Consider the following 21,568-nt stretch of genomic DNA (forward strand, 5'->3'; position numbering starts at 1 on the left):
TTCATAAAAATATTTTGATGCTTATTCTATAGAAATCAGCTGCATAGATTGGCTTGCTCAGACACCCAGAAGCATCTGTGATTTGTATCTGATTTCTGAGGGAAAGTGTAATCTGAGTCTTTATCTCTTTTCTGTCTTTCATCCTCACAGAGGCGAATGCCACCACTAGCCCTCCTAACCCCCTTCCTTCCAGAAGAGCCCACTCTTTGACCACGGCTGGCTCCCCCACCTTGGCTGCCGGGACGTCATCTCCCATCAGGCCAATGTCCTCCCCTGTGCTGTCTTCTTCAAACAAGAGCCCGTCCAGGTGGGGCCTTAAACATGATAAAATAGGAGGACCTTTCACATCATTGCATATTCTTCTAGTTGTCTATGGAAGGACTGTCTTGAATTTTGACTTACAAATAAACAAAACTGAACAACCCAAAATTTTTAAATGATTCTAATTTTCCTGATTTTATACTCCTACCTTCTCATATTACTATAATTGCTCCAAATTATTTGAGAGACCAACCCTTCAAAGGTCAGTAGCAATAACAAAATTCTCTAAATCCGCACTGTCTAATATGGTAGCCACTAGCCACATGTGGGTATGTAAATTTAAATATGAATTCATTAACATTAATAAAATTTAAAATTCAGTTCCTCAGTCATAGTAGCCTCATCTCAAGTGCTTCATAGCCACAGGTAGCAAATGGTTATTATACTGAACAGTGCAGATGTAGAACAGTTTTATCATTACAAAAAGTTCAATGGGATAGCACTGTTCTAAATGAAGAATAAATTTTTAATGTAAGCTACTTGACCCTTTGCTAGTTGGTGAAATATATTTAATACTTTTCTCATATATAAGTTATACGTCTGGAGCAATGAATGTGACTATTGCAGTAAGTTGGATATGTTTGGATATAATTCTAAAGCTGATATTATAGTAAATTATTTTATAAGATCCATGCAAATTACAGGTATGAAACAACATCTACCCTCTCAGGAGAAGAAATAGTATTAAAATAAAAGCATTCCAGAGGAAACCAGAACACCACTCCATCTCTCTGTACCCCACACTAAAGTTTAAGAAATGCAAAGGTTCCAGACAGAACCAAGATGAAGCAGGCACTCTTTATCAACAGAGGAGCAGGAGGAGGAACTGGGTCTGAGCAGACATTGGCTTTGGAAACGTCAGTTTCCCCCCCCCCACACACAATTTCTCTCTCTCTCTCTCTCTCTCTAAGCAGCTCACTATTGATAAGAACCCTAGGGTAAATTATTTTTTAAAGGGAAGAATTCTTTCACAGTGTGAGTAATGAACTGATAATTTATGCTTCATTCATTCAGATTCAGTTGGTGAAAATGGGTCAAGGATATATGGGAATTCTTTGTTCTACTCTTGCTTACTTTTCTGTAAGTTTGAATTCATAACAAAACTAAAAGTTACAGCGGCTGGCCAGTTAGCTCAGTTGGTTAGAGTGTGGTGTTATAACACCAAGGTCAAGGGTTCAGATCCCTGTACTGGCCAGCTGCTTAAAAAAAAAAACTCTGAAGGACAACTAAAAGTTACAAAGATCAGAATTCTTTCCATTATATTTTCAGCCTACATAGTATCCTGGTTAGATAAAATAGCCAGATAACATGGATTAACTGGCTTTTCCCTTTATTTCGGTCACTCATGAGCAGGAAAAAGAAGGACAGAGGAAAAGAGGAAAACCTTTTAAAAAGAGAAACTAACATGCCAGATGCAAGATTCAAGGGCCCAACCACAAGACACCAGGTGTCAGTGCTCACTCAAGTATGCTAAAACGGAAAGAAAGGACAGGCGGGAGAAGAACAGTCAGTCCAAATGCTGTTAGAGGAGAAAGCAGGACTGAGTCCTAAGTCTAGTAGAGGAAGGAATGGGCAGATAAAGTTTCCTACAGACAGTAGCTGGGCCTGCAACTAGAAGCAAGGAAGACAGGGATTTACTTATTTAAATGCAAATAAGGAAGCCACCTTTTTCCTCTTCCCGAACCTCCACCCTCTGTTTCCCACAGCACATTGGGGAATAACAACCTACAACCCATGCCTCCGCACTAGTATAAATCCATCCATTTGTAATACTCTTCCTTGATGGAGGTGACCTTCAGATGTCAACACAAGATAATTTTCCATGAGTGAACATTATTAGCATGACAGAGAGTAGACTGGTTACTCATTATAATATTCTCAATACTTTGTTATATATTTAAAATATTTGAAAAAAAATTTTAATTCAAGACAAAAAAAGAGAGAAAAAGAAAGCTCCCATTCATTGATTTTACTAAACACCATAGTCAAAACATTTCTCCTACTCTTCTGTCAGGAAATCAGTATAGGAAATAAAATATGTTACATAGAACTCAAGCAATTATACAGTAAAAAAACAAAAGACCCAATTAAAAAATGGGCGAACAAATCTCTATAATGAGAACTACAAACCACTGCTGAGAGAAATTAGAGAGGATACAAGAAGATGGAAAGATATTCCATGCTCTTGGATTGGAAGAATCAACATAGTGAAAATGTCCATACTACCCAAAGTGATATACAAATTCAATGCAATCCCCATCAAAATTCCAAAGACATTTTTCTCAGAAATGGAAAAAACTATTCAGACATTTATATGGAACAATAAAAGACCACGCATAGCCAAAGCAATGCTCAGCAAAAAAAATAAAGCTGGAGGCATAACACTACCTGACTTTAAGCTATACTACAAAGCTATAATAACCAAAACAGTATGGTACTGGCATAAAAACAGACACACTGACCAATGGAATAGAATAGAGAATCCAGAAATCAACCCACACACTTACTGCCATCTGATCTTTGACAAAGGCACCAAGCCTATTCACTGGGGAAGGGACTGCCTCTTCAGCAAGTGGTGCTGGGATAACTGGATATCGATATGCAGGAGAATGAAACTAGATCCATACCTCTCACCGTATACTAAAATCAACTCAAAATGGATTAAGGATTTAAATATACACCCTGAGACAATAAAACTTCTTAAAGAAAACATAGGAGAAACACTTCAGGAAATAGGACTGGGCACAGACTTCATGAATACGACCCCAAAAGCACGGGCAACCAAAGGAAAAATAAACAAATGGGATTATATCAAACTAAAAAGCTTCTGCACAGCAAAAGAAACAATTAAAAGAGTTAAAAGACAACCAACAGAGTGGGAGAAAATATTTGCAAAATATACATCTGACAAAGGATTAATATCCAGAACATATAAGGAACTCAAACAACTTTACAAGAAGAAAACAAGCAACCCAATTAAAAAATGGGCAAAAGAGCTAAGTAGGCATTTCTCTAAGGAAGATATCCAAATGGCCAACAGACATATGAAAAAATGCTCAACATCACTCAGCATCCGGGAAATGCAAATCAAAACCACATTGAGATACCATCTAAGCCCAGTTAGGATGGCTAAAATCCAAAAGACTATGAACGATAAATGCTGGCGAGGCTGCGGAGAAAAAGGAACTCTCATACATTGTTGGTGGGACTGCAAAATGGTGCAGCCTCTATGGAAAATGGTATGGAGGTTCCTTAAACAATTGCAGATAGATCTACCATACGACCCAGCCATCCCACTGTTGGGAATATACCCAGAGGAATGGAAATCATCAAGTCGAAGGTATACCTGTTCCCCAATGTTCATCGCAGCACTCTTTACAATAGCCAAGAGTTGGAACCAGCCCAAATGCCCATCATCAGATGAGTGGATACGGAAAATGTGGTACATCTACACAATGGAATACTACTCAGCTATAAAAACGAATGAAATACTGCCATTTGCAACAACATGGATGGACCTTGAGAGAATTATATTAAGTGAAACAAGTCAGGCACAGAAAGAGAAATACCACATGTTCTCACTTATTGGAGGAAGCTAAAAATTAATATATAAATTCACACACACACATACACACACACACACACAAACCGGGGGGGGGGGGAAGAAGATATAACAACCACAATTATTTGAAGTTGATACAACAAGCAAACAGAAAGGACATTGTTGGGGGGGAGGGGGGAGGGAGAAGGGAGGAAGGTTTTGGTGATGGGGAGCAATAATCAGCTACAATGTATATCGACAAAATAAAATTTAAAAAAAAATAAATAAATAAAATAAAAAATAAAAAATGGGCGAAGGAGCTGAATAGACATTTTTCAAAGGAAGACATACAAATGGCCAACAGATACATGAAAACATGCACAACATCGCTAGTCACCAGGGAAATACAAATTAAAACCACATTGAGATACCACCTCACTGCAGTTAGACTGGCTATAATCAAAAAGACGGTGAATAACAAATGCTGGTGAGAGTGTGGAGAGAAGGGAACACTACTGCACTGTTGGTGGGAGTGTAAATTAGTACAACCACTATTGAAAACAATATGGAGGTTTCTCAAACAACTACAGATAGATCTTCCATATGATCCAGCAATCCCTCTTCTGGGTATATACCCAGAGGAATGGAAATCATCATGTCGAAGAGATACCTGCACTCTCATGTTTATTGCAGCTCTGCTTACAATAGCCAAGATATGGAACCTAAATGTCCATCAGTAGATGAGTGGATAAGGAAACTGTGGTATACATGCACTATGGAATACTACTCTGCCATAAAAAAGAATGAAATACTCCCATTTGCAAGAACATGGATGAATGTGGAGAAACTTTTGTTGAGCAAAACAAGCAAAGCACAGAGGGATAAATACCACGTGTGCTCACTCATATGTGGGAGTTAAGAGAGAAAGGAAGGCAGGAAAGAAAGACCACAGTAGTGCCGTGATCCAACAGAGGGAGGGAACATTCCTAGGGCTACAAATTGGAGTTGGGGGGAGAGGGGGAAGGGGAGAGAGGTTGGGGGATAACTGGGAGGGGACAAAGGGTACAAAAGTAATTTCTGGTAATGGGTATGCCCCCAGTATGAATTTGGCCCCCACATCATGGACAGGAGGGGGGGACATTCAGCTTTGTATCTCATGAATATTCATAATAAATAAATAAATAAATAAGAAAATTTGTTGTGAAACAGTGAGACTGAATTTTTGAACAAGTTGAGTGGTATTTTTATGTTGAGCGGATGCAGCCTTGACAGGTGCAAATATAAATGTAGGCAGAGTTGGCTTCTTTTTATTCTTACTATTTTTTTGGCTCACATTTCCTTTAATATTAAAAGCTCTTCCTTGTTTTCATCTAAGAGCTGGTTAAGAAAGGAAAAAGAAAAGACACTGACACACTCAAAACTTTCTTCTTAAATGTGTTTCTTGTAATTCAGAATATAGAGAAGTATGTGCATTATTTCCTATAGATTATAACTGAGCAATTTTGTACTTTTTAAAAAGACTTTTCTTCAGAAACACTGAACTTATGACTTTTTCCCCCATTGATCTTTGATTGCAAATAACTATTTTGATTAGTAGAAGATTAACCTCAGCCTTATGCCCTTATTGAATAGGCTGGAAACATGAAGTGGTTTCAGTATATGTGTTTTATTTCCTCTGACATGATTTAGATTAAGAGGGGTGAAAGGACAGTATGGGAAAATAGCTTCAACCTTAAATGACTTGGCAATCCATCTTTTTGCTCATATTACTCAGAGAATGTCTGTTAGGGCAGAGTGACAAAAGCAGTCCACCGCTTTGCCCATGAATGCCATGTCTTTGTTGCAGTGCTTGGAGCAGCAGCAGCTGGCACGGGAGGATCAAAGGAGGAATGAAGGGATTTCAGAGCTTCATGGTTTCAGATAGTAACATGAGTTTTGTTGAATTTGTTGAGCTGTTCAAATCATTCAGGTACAATATATGCTTCCTTCTTACTCTTTTCCAGGCTCACATTTTTATAACTATACTAAATGACGTGTTTTCTATCCCTCATTCAGCGTAAGGAGCCGCAAGGACTTGAAGGATCTCTTTGACATCTACGCCGTGCCCTGTAACCGATTTGGCTCCGAGTCGGCCCCGCTCTACACCAACCTGACGATTGATGAAAACACCAGTGATCTTCAGCCTGATCTAGGTATGTTTATCATTTTAAGATTTCCCTTGGAACCCTTTCTGTCTATAACTGAAGGTCAGAGATCCAATCCTACAAACTCTCAGCCTGTCTCACATGGCATGCTGTTACCTGGAGCATGGTGAAACTCATAGAGAATTATTTTAGGGTGTCATCTAGTGTGATGGGGGTGGGTGCTATTGTATTGGCCTTTTGGACAAGGAAATTCATCATTGTGTGGTTCTGCCCATGTATTCCAGGATATTTAACCAATAGTGCTTTCCAGTCATTCTGACAGCCAAAAACTTTTTCCCAACCATTTTCAAATGTCCTCTAGGTATGTCATAGTTCAGAGCCACCAGCCTCTTCCCTGTTTACAGACTCAGTCCCAGGGCAGTAGTTATCTGCTCTTTGATAAGGAGAGTTTTTAGTGACTTCAGCAAAGTACTCCTGTCTGAACGTCCAAGACATTTTTCCTACTATGCAAACCAGAATGTCTCATTCTTCTGTCTCACTCGCCACCACCACACTTACCATCACTGCCCATGCATATTTTAACCACACGTGCCTTTTAAGACTATTATTTTTTTCTTCTTTTCTTGCTGGAAACTATAAAAACAAAAAACTTTCCTCTTTCTTACAGTTGCTTCATAATTATTTATAAGCTTATGTTGTCCTTAAGCTAAAAATATTAACTATTGTTCAACTATAATCATAAAATGTGCCTAACTGTGGGTTAGTCAAGTAGTTACACTTTTAAAAAATTATTAGACTTTATTTTTTAGAGCAATTTTAGATTTACAAAAAAATGAGCAAAAAGTACAGAGTTTGCATGTACCCTCCCCCCCACCCCCCTGCACATAGACTTTCTTCTATTAGTCATATCTTGCATTAATATGATACATTTGTTACAATTGAGTCAATATTGATACATTATTATTAACTAAAGCCCATAGTTTACATTAAGGTTCCCTTTTTGTGTTGTGCATTTGATGGGTTTTAACAAATACTTAATAACACATATCCACCATAACAGCATCATTCAGAATAGTCTCACTGCTCTGAAAATCCCCTGTGCTCCGTGTTTTTATTGCTCCCTTCCTCCCTCTGAATTCCTCGTAACCACTGATCTTTTTACTGTCTCCATATTTCTGCCTTTTCCCCAATGTCATATAGTTGGAATCCTACTACTATAGCCTTTTCAGCTTAGCTTCTTTCACTTAGCAATATCCATGCAGCTAGATAGCTCATTTATTTTTATACTGAATAATATTCCATTGTCTGGATGTATCACAACTTCTTTATCCACCCACCTACTGAAGGACATCATGGTTGCTTCCAAGTTTTAGCAATTATGAATAAAGCTGCTAAAAACACTTGTGTGCTGGCTTTTGTGTGGACATAAGTTTTCCACTCATTTGGGTAAATACCTAGGAGTTCAAATGCTGGATCATATGGTAAGCCTGTTTAATAAGAAACTGCCAGATTGTCTTCCAAAAGTGGCTAAAATTAAAATGACTGGCCATACCAAAGTAGGTGTGAATGTGGGGCAACTGGTGCATTGGAGTATTGTTGATAGGAATGTAAAATAGTACAGCCACTTTGGAAGACAGTATGGCAGTTTCTTACTAAACTAAGTGTACTGTTTGTATTTAATCCAGCAAACGTGCTCCTTGGTGTTTATCCAAATGAGTTGAAAAACCTACACACAGATGTTTATAGTTACATTAATTTATAGTACTATAGTTTATAGTACAGAAAAATGGTGATTTTAAGGGTACATTTTTAGTCTCTCAAACATAAAAATGTAGAAGTAATTATTCCCCAAAACCAGAGTTCAAATTTGGCCTCCAGTTCCAGTTGAATCTACATTTAGTTCCCATCTAATATTGAAGCTCATAGGATTTGAAGATCATCGACCTAGGTCTATCATAGTTTCTTTTATTTATTCATTGACTCAGTTTTTATGCCCTTCACTCTCTGAAGCCAGGAATAAGCAGTGAGTTGATGGCTTGTTTAGATAGATTCGTAGAGAGCTTCTCCGCTTTAATAACTCCACAACACCATTATCTCCAAAATGAAATTTGTGAAACATGCTGGCTACTTGTCCATGTTCTGAGGGTGGCTCTATTTCAGATTTGTTGACCAGAAATGTCTCGGATTTGGGGTTGTTCATTAAGAGTAAACAGCAGCTCTCAGACAACCAGAGGCAGATATCTGATGCCATTGCTGCTGCAAGTATCGTGACAAATGGCACTGGGATTGAGAGCACATCCCTGGGCATATTTGGTGTCGGCATCCTCCAGCTCAATGACTTCCTGGTGAATTGCCAAGGAGAACACTACACTTATGATGAAATCCTCAGCATCATCCAGGTTTGTGACCATTTTGTGTGTGCACATGTGTGTAATGCCTCTGACTAGTCTAATAATTAGCTGCTAAATATTTACTCTTTCTATACTTCTTTTCAAAACCTTCAAGTCTGGGGCAGAAATAGAGGTGGGGTTTTTTTTGTTTGTTTGTTTTGTTTTTTTAATACCAAGTATGTAAGTCATCTTGTTTAATATATAATCAACATAGGTCCCAGGCCTTCTCTGACTCAGTGATACTATAAGGAATCAGTGCATAATTCCTTCTCGTTATTCTAGCACATGCAATAGAATTAGTCTGGGTTTTTAACCTCTTTTTTTGTTTAACAAATATTTTTAGCTCCTACTATGCTGGCTCTGTTCTGGGAGCTGGAAATACAGGAGTAAATAAGATAAAGGTTCTGTCTCTCAAAGCAGCTTACATTCTAGTAAGTGAGGCAGACAATAAACACATAAAGATACAATGTAATTTCAGGTAATAATGGGTTATAGAAAAAAATCGGGCAGAGTGAGGGGATGGAGTGATGCAAAAGGGTTGAGGAGAGTAAGCAAAGGCCATTTTGAAGAGGTGGCTTGAGCCCTAAATGAATAAGCCACGTGAAGGCCTGAAAAACAGGGAGCAGCAAGCTCAAAGACCAAGGCATGAGTGAGCTCGGGGTTTATGGGGAACAACCGAAAAACTGGCATAATGGGAGCTGCATAAGCCAGGCAGAGAATGGCAGACATGATTTCTTATAGGTGTGCAGGACCTGAATCATCTTGGCCTTTTAGATCATGGTGAGCTGGTTGATTTTAGTCCATGTGAAATGGGAAGCCATTGGAAATTTTCAAGTGGGAGAGTAATGTGATTTGATTTTTTTTTTGATGGGGGTGGTGGTGGAGGGGTGTGGGTGGGTGGTGGAGGGGTGTGGCTGGATGGTGCAGGGATTGAACCCTGGACCTTGATGTTATCAGCTCTCACCATCTGAGCTAACTGGCCAGCCAATTTATGTTTTTAAGAGGTCACTCTGGCCCCATTGGAGCATAAACTATGCTAGTGAAGGAGTGGAAGCAGAGAGACTGGTTAGGCTACCACAGTAACCTAAGCAAGACATGGTGATGGTTTAGAATGAAGGGTGGTAGGAGATAGGGGTGGTGAGACCCCTTGGTGTGGCTGCATCACATACAATGGAATTAGTCTAGGTTTTCAATCTTCTTTATCACCTGACTGGGAACCAGTGGATTGGCCCTCCAGCAGTTGGATTTGATCACTAAAAATGCAAGATTATTACCGCACTGTTGAGTGCTTACTGTGATATCGAATACAGGCACGGAACTAAGTGCTCTATGTGAGTCATCTCATTTCCCCTCCCACCACCTCTATGGTAGGTGCTGGATAAACTGATACACTTTGTTTTCATATAAATCAGCCTTATTCTTTTCTCTTGCTCCTTTTTTTTTTCTCTTACACAAATATGCTTCGTATAATAAACTCACACATAATAAATGTTTTCTTTTGGACTAAAAACTACATCTTACCACGACACTACTAAATTAGTTCAAATATTTGGTTTAGATGTTTCCTGATGAAAACAGAACAGCTTTTAAAAATGATGTGAAAAAAAAAAATGACGTGGTATTTTTTCCCCTCTTAGTTTCCTTTACCTAAATAATGCTTTTTTTTGTACCCTTGCAGAAATTTGAGCCTAGCATCAGTATGTGTCATCAGGGCTTAATGTCATTTGAAGGATTTGCAAGGTAACTTTTAAAATATCTTTTGTTCATTGCTGTAGAGTATACATTTTTCCCATGTTGTCTTAAGAAAATTTGTTTCATCTAGGTTTCTGATGGATAAAGATAATTTTGCCTCGAAAAATGATGAGTCACAGGAGAACATTAAAGAACTGCAGCTGCCCCTCTCCTACTATTACATAGAATCTTCACACAATACCTACCTCACGGGCCATCAGCTCAAAGGAGAGTCCTCAGTAGAACTCTACAGTCAGGTACTGAGATTCCACTTGGAATGTGGTTTTCATTAAACCTCATTATTTACATATAACTCCCAAAGTCACAAAAACCTGACCCCAGACTCCTTTGAAGAGTTTATTGAATAAACTATTACATGTGAAATGTGAGGAACCGTGATGTGTGGGAAAACTGGCTATACATGCAGCACTTGCTTTTTTTACTTCTTTTTGTTTTGTTTTGTTTTCCTCCCATCTATACTTAACCTTTATTCTAGGCACACACACAAAAAAGTATTTGTTTGACACTCATAGCTTTTAGATCCTAGTTAGTCTGACCTCCTCCTACTAAAATTAGATTTTCCCATGGGAAAATTATCTAATCATCTCACTAAACACTAAGTAAATCAATATATTGTAATGGGAAAGCATAGTAGAAAATGCAACTTTCTACAGATTTATTCCCCAAATATTGTTTGTTTTGCTTTGTAATTTGTTAAACAGTCGATTCCTCCCTATGGTAACCAACTTTTAAAAATCTGCACAAAGTGTAGGCACTGACCCTACACACTTAAGTTTATGAGAATGTTCTTTGAAACTCATTAGGCGCTCTGGACAGAAAAAGAACATTCTTTTAACCTAAACATCCAACTTCCAACGATCAGCCTGTCTGTGGCCTCTCTATTATATTGCCTGCAACTTCCTTATCTGTGCTGCCTGTTTCCTGAACTCCTACGAGTAAGGTTAATCAGGAAGGAGCTAGGCTAGGTAGGTCCAGGGAGTATGTGGTTGTGTGCGTGTGGGTTGCATTGTCTATACAACTACAGTAGCAACAAAGTTCCATTCTCCAAATTAGTCCAAATATTTCTCAAAGCGTGGGGCAAATTTTTGTCCTAAAGCTTAGTTAGCATGGAATATGTATTTTAAACTCTGTTTTCTAAGGGATCTTTATTATGAAATGAAGATGTGTCCTTAGAGTAGTGATTTTTAAAGGCCTGAAGAGGCCTCAAGCCTCTGACACTGAAATGAGCAAGAATCAGAGTGGGAAGGGTCTCGGACCCTGGCCCACTTCAGCTGTAGTACTACTCTTTTACAACGTTACGTATTGGCCTTCCATTTGCACAGAGAATTCAAAAGTTAAAAGAAGTTTGAAACACATTGTTCCATGAGAAAGAAATCAAATGTGATTTTTCTATATATATATAAAAATGTATATATAAACACATACAGTTATATACATACACATGTATATAACTGTATGTGTTTATATATACATATGTATATGTACATGTGTATGTACATGTACATATACATATATGTACATACACACATATGTACATACATACATTATCTATGTATATGTATATACATGTGTGTGTGTACCTTTCACAGGAAAATAAGCAAGGACCAACCAATGTCCTAGCTTTAATTTCTACTTCCCTTCCCTGTTTGACTTTAAAGAGTTTTTAAACTCCTTAACATTCCATCCCAAGTAGAAATTATCACGGCTTTTGATTAAGGCCCAAGAACCCCTCAAATAGACTCACAGATGTGATCCAACCTAATGTGCAGACCCCTTTGACTTCATTTCTGACCACTCTCCACTCTCACTTGCCCTCCTAATTACCTCCTAACATTTCTCTGTCGGCAGATGGAAAGATGCCCTGTTCTTCTCACCTGGAATTTCCGGCCCTGGTTTTCCTTTTCTAGCCATATATGGAGGTCTTAAGGTTATGCAGACTTTGGTAAACAGCTTTAGTCTTTTCATGCTGAAAAACTATCTAATCTGTTGCCAGTTGCTTAGCATCCTTTCCACTCTGGCAGGCTCACCTCAGAGATGAAACAGCTTTGTTTTCTAGCTGCCACATTACACAGAAATCTTCAGCCCAAGGCAGTATACCTCTAAACAATCTAGCTGCTGAAAGAAGCTGATAGCCTTGGGATTTTAGGCCACAGACTGTGCTGTGTAATGGGAAGAATCTAGCAAGTATCTCATACAAAAGTGTTAATAAGAGGCATTCCACTATTTGAGTTTTGTTGCAGAAACTTTATTGGCCACTAAAGCCCAGTAATGGATTGCTGTCACATGGAAACAGTTATGTGGATTCTTAAATCAGTGGGTTGGCACTTAAGCAGATATACCAACTTCTTGGCTTGGGTTACCTTTCCATTATGTGATAATCTTTTAAGGTAGTCTACAGATAGAGTCTGTAGAGGAAGAGGTTGCTCCAAGCAAACATTACAGAGCCACAACTTGAGCACATGTGTCAGGAGCTCTGCTCCCAGCTTTAGATCCAGGATAGAAAATGGGTATCATCTTGTCTGATTCATTGGTAGTATTTCCCGGAGTACTTTGCTGAAGAGGTTGTGAGCTAACATATTAAAGCTTAGGGGGCAAATGTGCTGTGTGATTGATTATTGATGTCTGCTGTGGGTATGGGAGAGGGGAGTTTATGGATTATTTGCCATCTCTGCTCTAGAAGTTGTCTGGGATTAGACAGTCAGGCAAATCTGATAACTCCTTCTACTCTTCTTACATGCTAACATGTTCTTGGGAAAGATGTTTGCTCTTGGCTGAATTTAGGTCTTAATGGAGGTGATTTTATCCTGATTGGCTTCATATAAATGTTTAGTCAATTCATTAAGGAATCAGTGGCCTTATTTCCTCTGTGCTGTGGCTTAGCACCTTTACTCCACTGACATCTTACTTGGTTCTCTAATTACAAGATGTGCCATTTCAAGGGACCAAAGTTGCTGGGAAAATGGTCATATGTTTTTGCTGTCAAATTTTACCTTCCAACTATATTCGGCTCTGGTAAACACTCTTTCTACCTTAATCTCCACCCCAAAATAATTGTGATGTTTGGCCAAAATGCAGTATTTATTTTAGATCTGATGCCCTTCTGCTTTAGCTCTGAATGTGAATACTATGTAAGTTCTGCTATGTAGAACTGTGTGCTGGGTTTAGTTTGAGGCTTTATCTCCAGGTGTTCATCTGGGCTGGATTCATTCATTGATCACACAGGTCCTCTTGCAAGGATGTCGGAGCGTAGAGTTGGATTGCTGGGATGGAGATGATGGAATGCCCATCATTTATCATGGACATACACTGACAACCAAGATCCCCTTCAAGGTAATGCTTCATAACTTTCTTTAAATGAAATCACAAAGAGACGTTATCTTCTCTTGTTTAAATCAGTGACTACCAAATTATACCTTATGTCAAGGGTTCTTATGCTGGGTCTGAATGAAGACTTCCCACAAGAGTCTGCAGTATTGTGTGAGGTGTGCACATGTTCATTTTTCTGGGAGCTGATCTAGAACTCTCACTAAATTCTCATTCAACCAAAATTTAGTAATCATTACCTTATCATGTAATAATATTGTTGCAATTTTTACACAATATGATACATAAAAGCAGGGACTGTTCTTTTGCTATAGGAATTAAAGGTCATTTGTCCTGGTATCGTGCTGACAAAGGCCAGCATCTTGTGTTAGGAGATGATTAAATAGTAAACATGATAAAGTAGTGAGACTTAGTTCCACCTGGGAAGATTGGTCACCTAGGAAGACTGGTGTTACTGGATTGTTGTTTCAAATTCTGAGTAGCTTATTAGTTCAGTTGTACAATTTCTATTTGTATTCAGAGGGTCTCAGACTGTGTAACATCATTTTTCGCTGAACTCTGACAGGGCTGGGAAGGAATATTATTATTTTCATCTTATATATAGAATAGTGGCTAAAATATATTTTCTCTTTAACTCATTTTCCTATTCAGCACTCTTAAAACTCTTGTACGCTATATTGGCGGGAGGATGAGTTGATAACTGTGTTTATATACACACATAAATAGATGTGTGCTACATGCATTATTGCCCCAAATAAATTATAAACTCCTTGAAAGCAGGAAAGTTTCTTATGTCTCATTAAGTTTGATGCTGTAACTAAAACAGTATCTTTTACCTACAATATACTCTTTCTGTTCTTTTTAAATTAAATTCAGCCTTGTGATAGCTGTTATTTATAGTGTGTGAACAAGACTCGGTATGAACAGTTTATGTCTTTGTACAAAACAGCTTTATCCTCTTGCTTAATTTGAAAATACATTTGAAAAGATACAAACCACCTTTGGCCAGAGTCGGCTGCATGCAACAATTGTGAAGCTTTCTGTGGGTACAAGTGCCTTGCCTTCTGAGCACCCAGGACAGATGTCTGGACTCTAATGAGCTGTTTTGGCTCTCACAGGAAGTGGTCGAAGCTATTGATCGCAGTGCTTTCATCACCTCGGAACTGCCCATCATCATATCAATTGAGAACCACTGTTCATTGCCTCAGCAACGAAAAATGGCAGAAATTTTCAAGGTCAGCTCTCAGCTAAGAGGCAGGATGCTATCTTGGCCCTTGTCTTACAATCAACATTGAGTTTCATATGGGGCCACTTTGGACCACACCACAACTGGACCTCGGCTGTGAAGTACATGCAGTTAAACCTGAGAAATGGGGCTGCCCTGGGAGTTTGGGCCCTCTTTTGAATGGTCCCTCTTTGCAGCTGGAGTGATAGAAGCATTGTTTTCTGGTCTCCTGATTCTTTCCCAAAAGACTTAGGAAATAAGGATAGGCCAGCTCTCCAGCACTTCTGGTACTACAAGTCAGGGATGTCAGATGTCACCTGTCAGTTGTATGTGGAAAAGCTGAGAACATCTAGGGCAAGTGAGTCAAATCTTCTCGTGGCCCGCACTCCAGTATGGGGATCCAAGTCAGCAAAGAACTTACTTGCCAGAGCAGTTGCTACGTAACAGTCAGCCCTTCCTTATACAAGGGAACTAATGCAGACAGATTTAGGAGCAGATATTCCATTGCAGTTCCCCCTTCCTCCAAGGGTGGAAGTATTCAGGGAAACATGGCTCTCAGTTGGAGAGAGGGACACTGATGGAGAGAAATGTCCCCAAATACTAATGCCAACAAAACAAATTAGCTTTTCATAGTGCCTTGGCCTAAGCTTTGATTTTTGTTCTTTTTTAATTAAAAGTATCTAGAAATAGAAATTGCCATATTTTCTACCCTCACCCCTTGGATCGCCCTGTGTCTACTGTCCCTTCACCCACCTCCTTGAGAAACACACATTCTGTTTTAGAGACCAGAGCTCAAAATCTTTGTGAGGATGATGTTTGTGCTTCCTTATACTAGGTGGGGACAAATTCTCCCTAATGTCTTTCAATCTGTGTTCCCGCTCCCTACCCGTTCCGAGGTTTTTATCCTTTTGACATCTTATTCTCATCCAGGACAGACCATCTTCTGCAAACCACAGCCTCTAACTGAATCTCTCTTTTCTTCTTCAGTACATTAGACTCCAGAACATTTTCCTAAATAGTTAGAGCTGGCTCCAGCTGCAGAGGGTTACATCTCTCTTCCTGTCCTTCTAAACACCTTCCTTCCCTCCAGTAAGAAACTGTGACAGAGGGAAAAAACAACTTCCTTCCTAGTTCATCTTCCTAGGATTTTAAAAACAATTCATGAGACTGAAATATCTAGTAGATTTATGAAATATAAATATTTATCAGATATAGATAAAAGGCACTGACTGTGTGTTTTCCTTTATTCTTTTTAGACTGTGTTTGGAGAAAAGCTGGTGGCTAAATTCCTATTTGAAACAGATTTCTCAGACGATCCAATGCTTCCCTCACCTGACCAACTTAGGAGGAAAGTGCTTCTTAAAAACAAGAAGCTAAAAGCCCATCAGACACCTGTGGACATCTTAAAGCAAAAGGTACTCCCCTGCTATACAGGTTATGAATATGCTGTGAGCTTAGGGCAAAGAAACCAATGTCATTCTGACCTTTCAGATGACGTTCTGGGTAACCAGTGTTTGAAGACTGAGTTTCCTTAAATGATATATTTGATTTTTTGGTTTTCCATTTCATAGGCTAATAAATTCTCTCATCCACACTCACCTACAATTTTACTTCATGGAATTGTTCCCACATAGAACATACCTCCATTATTTAATTTATTCTGAGTGGGGTGATGTGTGAGTCCTGTCTCGGAAACTGGGCTTCAGGGTTGTCACTCCCACAGTGGTTGCTTTAGTTCCCTTTGGGACAGTCGCCTCTAGGAAGAGCACTTGTGCATGGGGTCTGTAGTGGCATCCCAGTAGTTGCAGCCCTGCAATCTCCTGCATCTCTGCAGCACGTTGACCCCAAGGTGCTTCTACTGCCTTCTCACCCACGGAGAGCTGTGCCCAAGCACCCCAGACCTGCCTGTGTAGCAGGCCCTCAACCCAAGAATCTGTGAAAAAGTTCAGGTCCAGGACACTGAGTTCATATGCCAGACTGCCCCTACTTATTCCACAGAATGACAGCTGCCAGATCTGTCCTATTTAGGAGGGCACTGTTGACCCTAAGGCATTACTTTTGAAATGTATAGCAACCAGGAGTTGCAGCATGAGCCTCTGTACCACGCAGGGCCAGAATGCTGCAGCACCAGGAGCAGCACAGGCCAGAGCTAAAACTAAGACATAGCAGAGAGCTTTTTGTTTTCTCTGTGCCATCACCTCCAAGCCTCCTGGCCCTATTCCAGTCCTGCGATTTCTGGAGAACAAAGAATTCAGCCCAAGGTTTCTAATAACCCAACAAATGTGGAGACATTGTCCTAGGTCATTGATAAAAAGTGCCAAGTAGAACTGGGTCAAGTGTTTAGTTTGATTTAGTTGAATAGTCAATTTGTAACAATCATCAAGCCTTTTCAACGCTTTAATTTATAAAACTCACAGTCAGGGCCTGAGTTTAAAGCCTGAATGACATGCAGCATGATGTTTGGAAAAAAGCCTTAGGCAGGAGCTAAAATAGCAGGTTCTAACCTCTGACTATGCTGCAAACAGCCGTGTGAGCATGGACCAGTCAATCTTTCTGGGCGTCTTCATCTGTAAAATGGGAATGTTAAGATAACTGGCCCCAAAGAACACTTCTGACACTAAAATCTCACAAAACCTCTCCCAAGGTGAATCATGGGACCCCTGTCAGAATTACAGACCACGCTGTAGACATTTTATTATCCCACATCTCTGTCTCCATTTCCAGTGTTTCTTGTTATTCTAGAACATTACTGTCCTCTCTGAGGGGGTTCCTGGAGCATCCCATTATCTACTGTTCCAATAAATACCAGGGAGTTCCCAGATTGTCCAACTCACCCACAGAGGAAGCCCGGGTAGCCCAAAGTCCAGGCTGAGTTAGGGTGTTGTGTTACATCAGCCACTGAGCTAGAGAATCCCAGATTGTTCCAGATGCACTCAGGGTGGGGAATGGAGAAGGGGAGGCCAGAGGCTCCACCATCTTTAAACTTACCCTTCTGGACAGAAAGGTAGATACTTTCAGAAAGGCCCCAAACCAATGCAGCCTAACCGATCACTACTGATCAGGTTTGCCTTAACTGGAGTGGCTTAGGACTATCATGGATCCTCTAGGCCAGTGGTTTTCAAGCTTTCCTGGCTCAAGTATCAAGAATTCTGAAAACTATCTACATACTTCTCTTTTACATTTTTTTCCTCTCATGCATTTTTAAGATGACATTAAAAATTTTATCACAAGTTTAAACACTTGCAAAGGATATACTTTCTAATGTATTATTTATTATATATACATATAAATACATTATATGTATTATATATTATAATGTATAACTATATATACATAATAAATAATATAAGTTATATACAAACATGGTATACAAAACAGTCCTCATTGTTAAATTAATCAGCTCAATTAGCCAGATTTACTTTCTGTCAGGAAAAGTCTGACCTTGTTTTTTTAATTCAAATAAACATTGTATTGTCATCTCTATGATAATCAACCATCTCGATCTTGAATTTTAATTCTGGGATGGAGGGATGGATGGGTAGATGGAAGAAAGGAAGGGAGGGACAGAGGGAGGAAAGAGATCAGGCGTGGAGCCTTGAATGTACTCATTGCCCAGATGAAGTAAGGGGCTCCCACTCCCTTCTAGTTTGTCGGACTTTCCTCTCAGGAGCTCTACATTCTCAAACGTTCCTGCCACCTCACCTCAGGCATTATAGTCAGATTGTTGGCGAGTGAGAGGTATACCTTTCTTTTGTAAAACAGGAGAAGAGCACTTGTGAAAAGGAGGTGGGCAGGTAGAACTAGCCAACTGTAGGCCTGCTCTCATCGGCAGGCCAGTTAGCTCCGTTGGTTAGAGCGCAGTGTTATAACAACAAGGTCAAGGGTTCGGATCTCTGTACCAGCCAGCTGCACAGAAAACAATCAAACAAAAAAAAATAGGCCTGTTCTCATGCAGGCCTATCTTTAAAAGAGTACTATACATACACATAGATGTTGAAGATCCAGAAGTTGATTCCTTTAGAAATATCTGAACCTGCATATCCCTGGAAGTCTTTGTGTACTCTGGAGGAACACATTCCTCAGTTTGAAGATCACACATAACCCTAGGCCAGGAGTTACAAAATCAGCCATCTTCAGGGGCCATGCAGGAAACATAACCCTATGTATACGACAGTTGGAAATGGTGAGGACAGGAGCGGGGAGTGAATGCCCCATAAATGCACAGCTCAAATTACGTTCTTTGAAAACATTGCACCAGCCGTACAAGTCTGGTCTGGTGGCGAAGTCAGCCCAGGGGCCACCCGTTTGAGACCTCCACCAGGTCTACCTGTGTCCAGATCTGTAATCAAAGTTGCTCTGGGAGACTTGGCATTTGCTTGGGTTCCAGAGGCCATGAGACCTGTACTGATGGGCTTTGTTATGAAGCCATTTAACTAAAAGGTTAGCCTGTGCACTCTAACTGACCTTCCTCAAACGTTGCACGAGTGACTGTTCTGTCCACCTAGCTGTGGGCGCGTTTTCTTCTAGAGCACTGTTCCTCCATGCTGTTTTATTTATCCAGCAACTCCTGCCCACTCCTCACTGGCAAGCAGATATAGCTGCCCTGTGCAGTATTAAACATGCATACCTCTGTGGTCTTCAAGATGTATGTGAATGTTCTTGCCTTTGCCGTTCTTCACAGTCATTTGCAGTGACTTATGAGGCTTCCCTTCCACTAATGGTCACGTTGTTATGGAAACCTTTATGTTAAGCCCAAATCTTCCTTCCTGTTTCTCCTTCTCATTAGCCCTACCTCTTCCCCCTGCAGCTGTACAGACTGACTTCATATTTAGGAAGCTATCATGTATTTCCCCACCACCTTTTCTCTTCTGAAAGCTAAAAATCCTTGTTGTATCAACTGTTCCTCACAGGATATGGTTGCTAAGGCTCTTCACTTTCCATTAAGAATATTTTGGATATTCTTAAATGTGGGAATCTTCTTAAATTATCGATGTTAAAATGTGATTTCCAGAACTAAGTCCATATTCTAGTTAGGATCTGACAGCACCAAAACAGTAAAACCATCACCTTCCTTAATTTGAACTTCAAACCTTGGTTAATGCAGCCTCGGACTATCCTTTTAAAAATTCTTTAGCGCACATTGGGTTCATGTAGAGTTTGTAGAAAACAAAAAGAGTTCAGTTATTTTCATATACTGTTCTTATTCCTGGTCTCCCCATTTTTTCACTTTTGTAATATATTTTTAATCTTTTGTGTATGGGAACCTTACATTTATCTCTATTAAATTTGCTTTTGTTGGTTTTGATAAGTTATCGCAGTGTACAGCATTCTTTGTGAATTTTGTCCCTGTCATCTGACATATTTATTAGCAGTTTTTCAAACAGTGTCTTCATGTCAAGTTGCTCTTGAGCCAGACAGCCATGTGGAGAGGCCGGCGGCCCTTCGTAAAGAACCCCCCTGGAGTCTTCTTGATTACTGCTCCTGTCTGGTGCTTTCCTGTCTTGCAGCTCACATTTCTCCAGAGTGTGTTTCAACTTTTTTTTAATTAATAGAATAGAAAACTGGAAGCCTGGCCATTTATGTGACTTTCTCAAAGCCACCCAGCTCATAGTGGCAGAACTAGGACTCAGATTAAGGTCTTCAGGAAAGACCTTTTCAAAGGTGATACAGAAGTCAGACTGCGTTGACAAGAATCACCAGGGCAGTTTGAAAAACAGATTCTTAGGTCGTAAATATGACCAACTAAATCAGAACTTCCAGAACAAAGGCCTGGTAATCTGTTTATTTAAAAATAATTCTTATCATCCTGGAAGTTTGAGAAACACTACTTATCAGCTGTTTTCCCCAGTGAGTTGCCTCATCCAAAAAGGCAAAGGGGGTTACTGTGCAGGAGACTTCTTAGCAAACTGATGCCAACTCTTGCTAATCACCTCTTTATTTTCTAAGTTCTCACAAACCAAGTAATTAATAACCCATTCAGAAATTTTGTCAGGTGTCACCTTGACACTGCCTGCAGTACAATTTCCACAACTTACCTCATTTTGGAGGAATGGGACAATGCAATCCCATTTCCAGTTTTCTAAGACCACTTGCAACTGCCATGACTTCCCAAGGAGTACAGCAATGATTCCACAATCATATGTGCATGGACTTTCAATTCTCTGGCAGGTTGTAGGTCTAGACCATGAGGCCAGATGAATTCCTGGAGCTCTCATGTGCTCAGACCTAACCCTTAACTTAGGTGGCCTGGGTCATTTCCATACAGAGAACTCCCCCTCAGAAAGGAGTGGGATTTCTGAAGCCCCTCCACCTGCCTCAGGCTTGTGCTGAGGCTCTTATGGAGGCCTCCTGGCTATACCCCACCAGAATTCTCTAGTATTCTGACCATAGTTTCCTAAACTCCAACCCACTAGACTCACACAGTTCCCACTAGATGGCAGGCACTGTGCCAAGTACAGAGGCAAGAGAAAAGTAAGATGTGGCTCCTTCCTGTCCCTATTGGAGCTGGCCTTCTCATCTGACCCTTAGCTCTAACCCACTGCCCTGTATCTGCATTGCCTTTTTTCAAGGGCTGGGGTCTTTTTTTCTGCCTCAGAAGAAAAAGGATTCTGTAAAGAATAAGGGCGTCAGCTCCTGGCTGTTTGACCGCCTTTCCCATGCTTCCTGCATTCGTGGAAGAATTTGAGCATCTCAAGGGCCTTGGTACTTCATGTTCTGACGTTGCTATCTGTGGTTCTTGGAATGGTGTCCTTCCTCCATGTAGTTCTCACGCTTTTCTGCCAGAGGGTCTGCCAGGCTTTCTGCATCATCCTTCCCAGCACTCAGCCTTACCTTGAGAGCTGGCCGAGTCATGGCCCTTCTCCTGCCAGTG

General features: G+C 40.0%; 1 protein-coding gene across 1 annotated transcript in view; it reads left to right on the top strand.

Annotated features, from left to right (window-relative positions):
• The window catches only part of PLCE1 (phospholipase C epsilon 1), a 272,101-nt gene that overhangs the window by 210,663 nt on the left and 39,870 nt on the right, over positions 1 to 21,568 (top strand). Inside the window, exons 10-18 of the mRNA XM_063102561.1 lie at positions 151 to 307; positions 5,709 to 5,831; positions 5,918 to 6,054; positions 8,167 to 8,405; positions 10,075 to 10,136; positions 10,219 to 10,384; positions 13,371 to 13,478; positions 14,591 to 14,707; positions 15,954 to 16,112. Coding sequence (XP_062958631.1) covers positions 151 to 307; positions 5,709 to 5,831; positions 5,918 to 6,054; positions 8,167 to 8,405; positions 10,075 to 10,136; positions 10,219 to 10,384; positions 13,371 to 13,478; positions 14,591 to 14,707; positions 15,954 to 16,112 — 1,268 coding nt within the window. The remainder of the gene's footprint in view (positions 1 to 150; positions 308 to 5,708; positions 5,832 to 5,917; positions 6,055 to 8,166; positions 8,406 to 10,074; positions 10,137 to 10,218; positions 10,385 to 13,370; positions 13,479 to 14,590; positions 14,708 to 15,953; positions 16,113 to 21,568) is intronic.

The sequence above is a fragment of the Cynocephalus volans genome, chromosome 7, assembly GCF_027409185.1.
Source record: "Cynocephalus volans isolate mCynVol1 chromosome 7, mCynVol1.pri, whole genome shotgun sequence".
Classification (NCBI taxonomy): domain Eukaryota; kingdom Metazoa; phylum Chordata; class Mammalia; order Dermoptera; family Cynocephalidae; genus Cynocephalus; species Cynocephalus volans.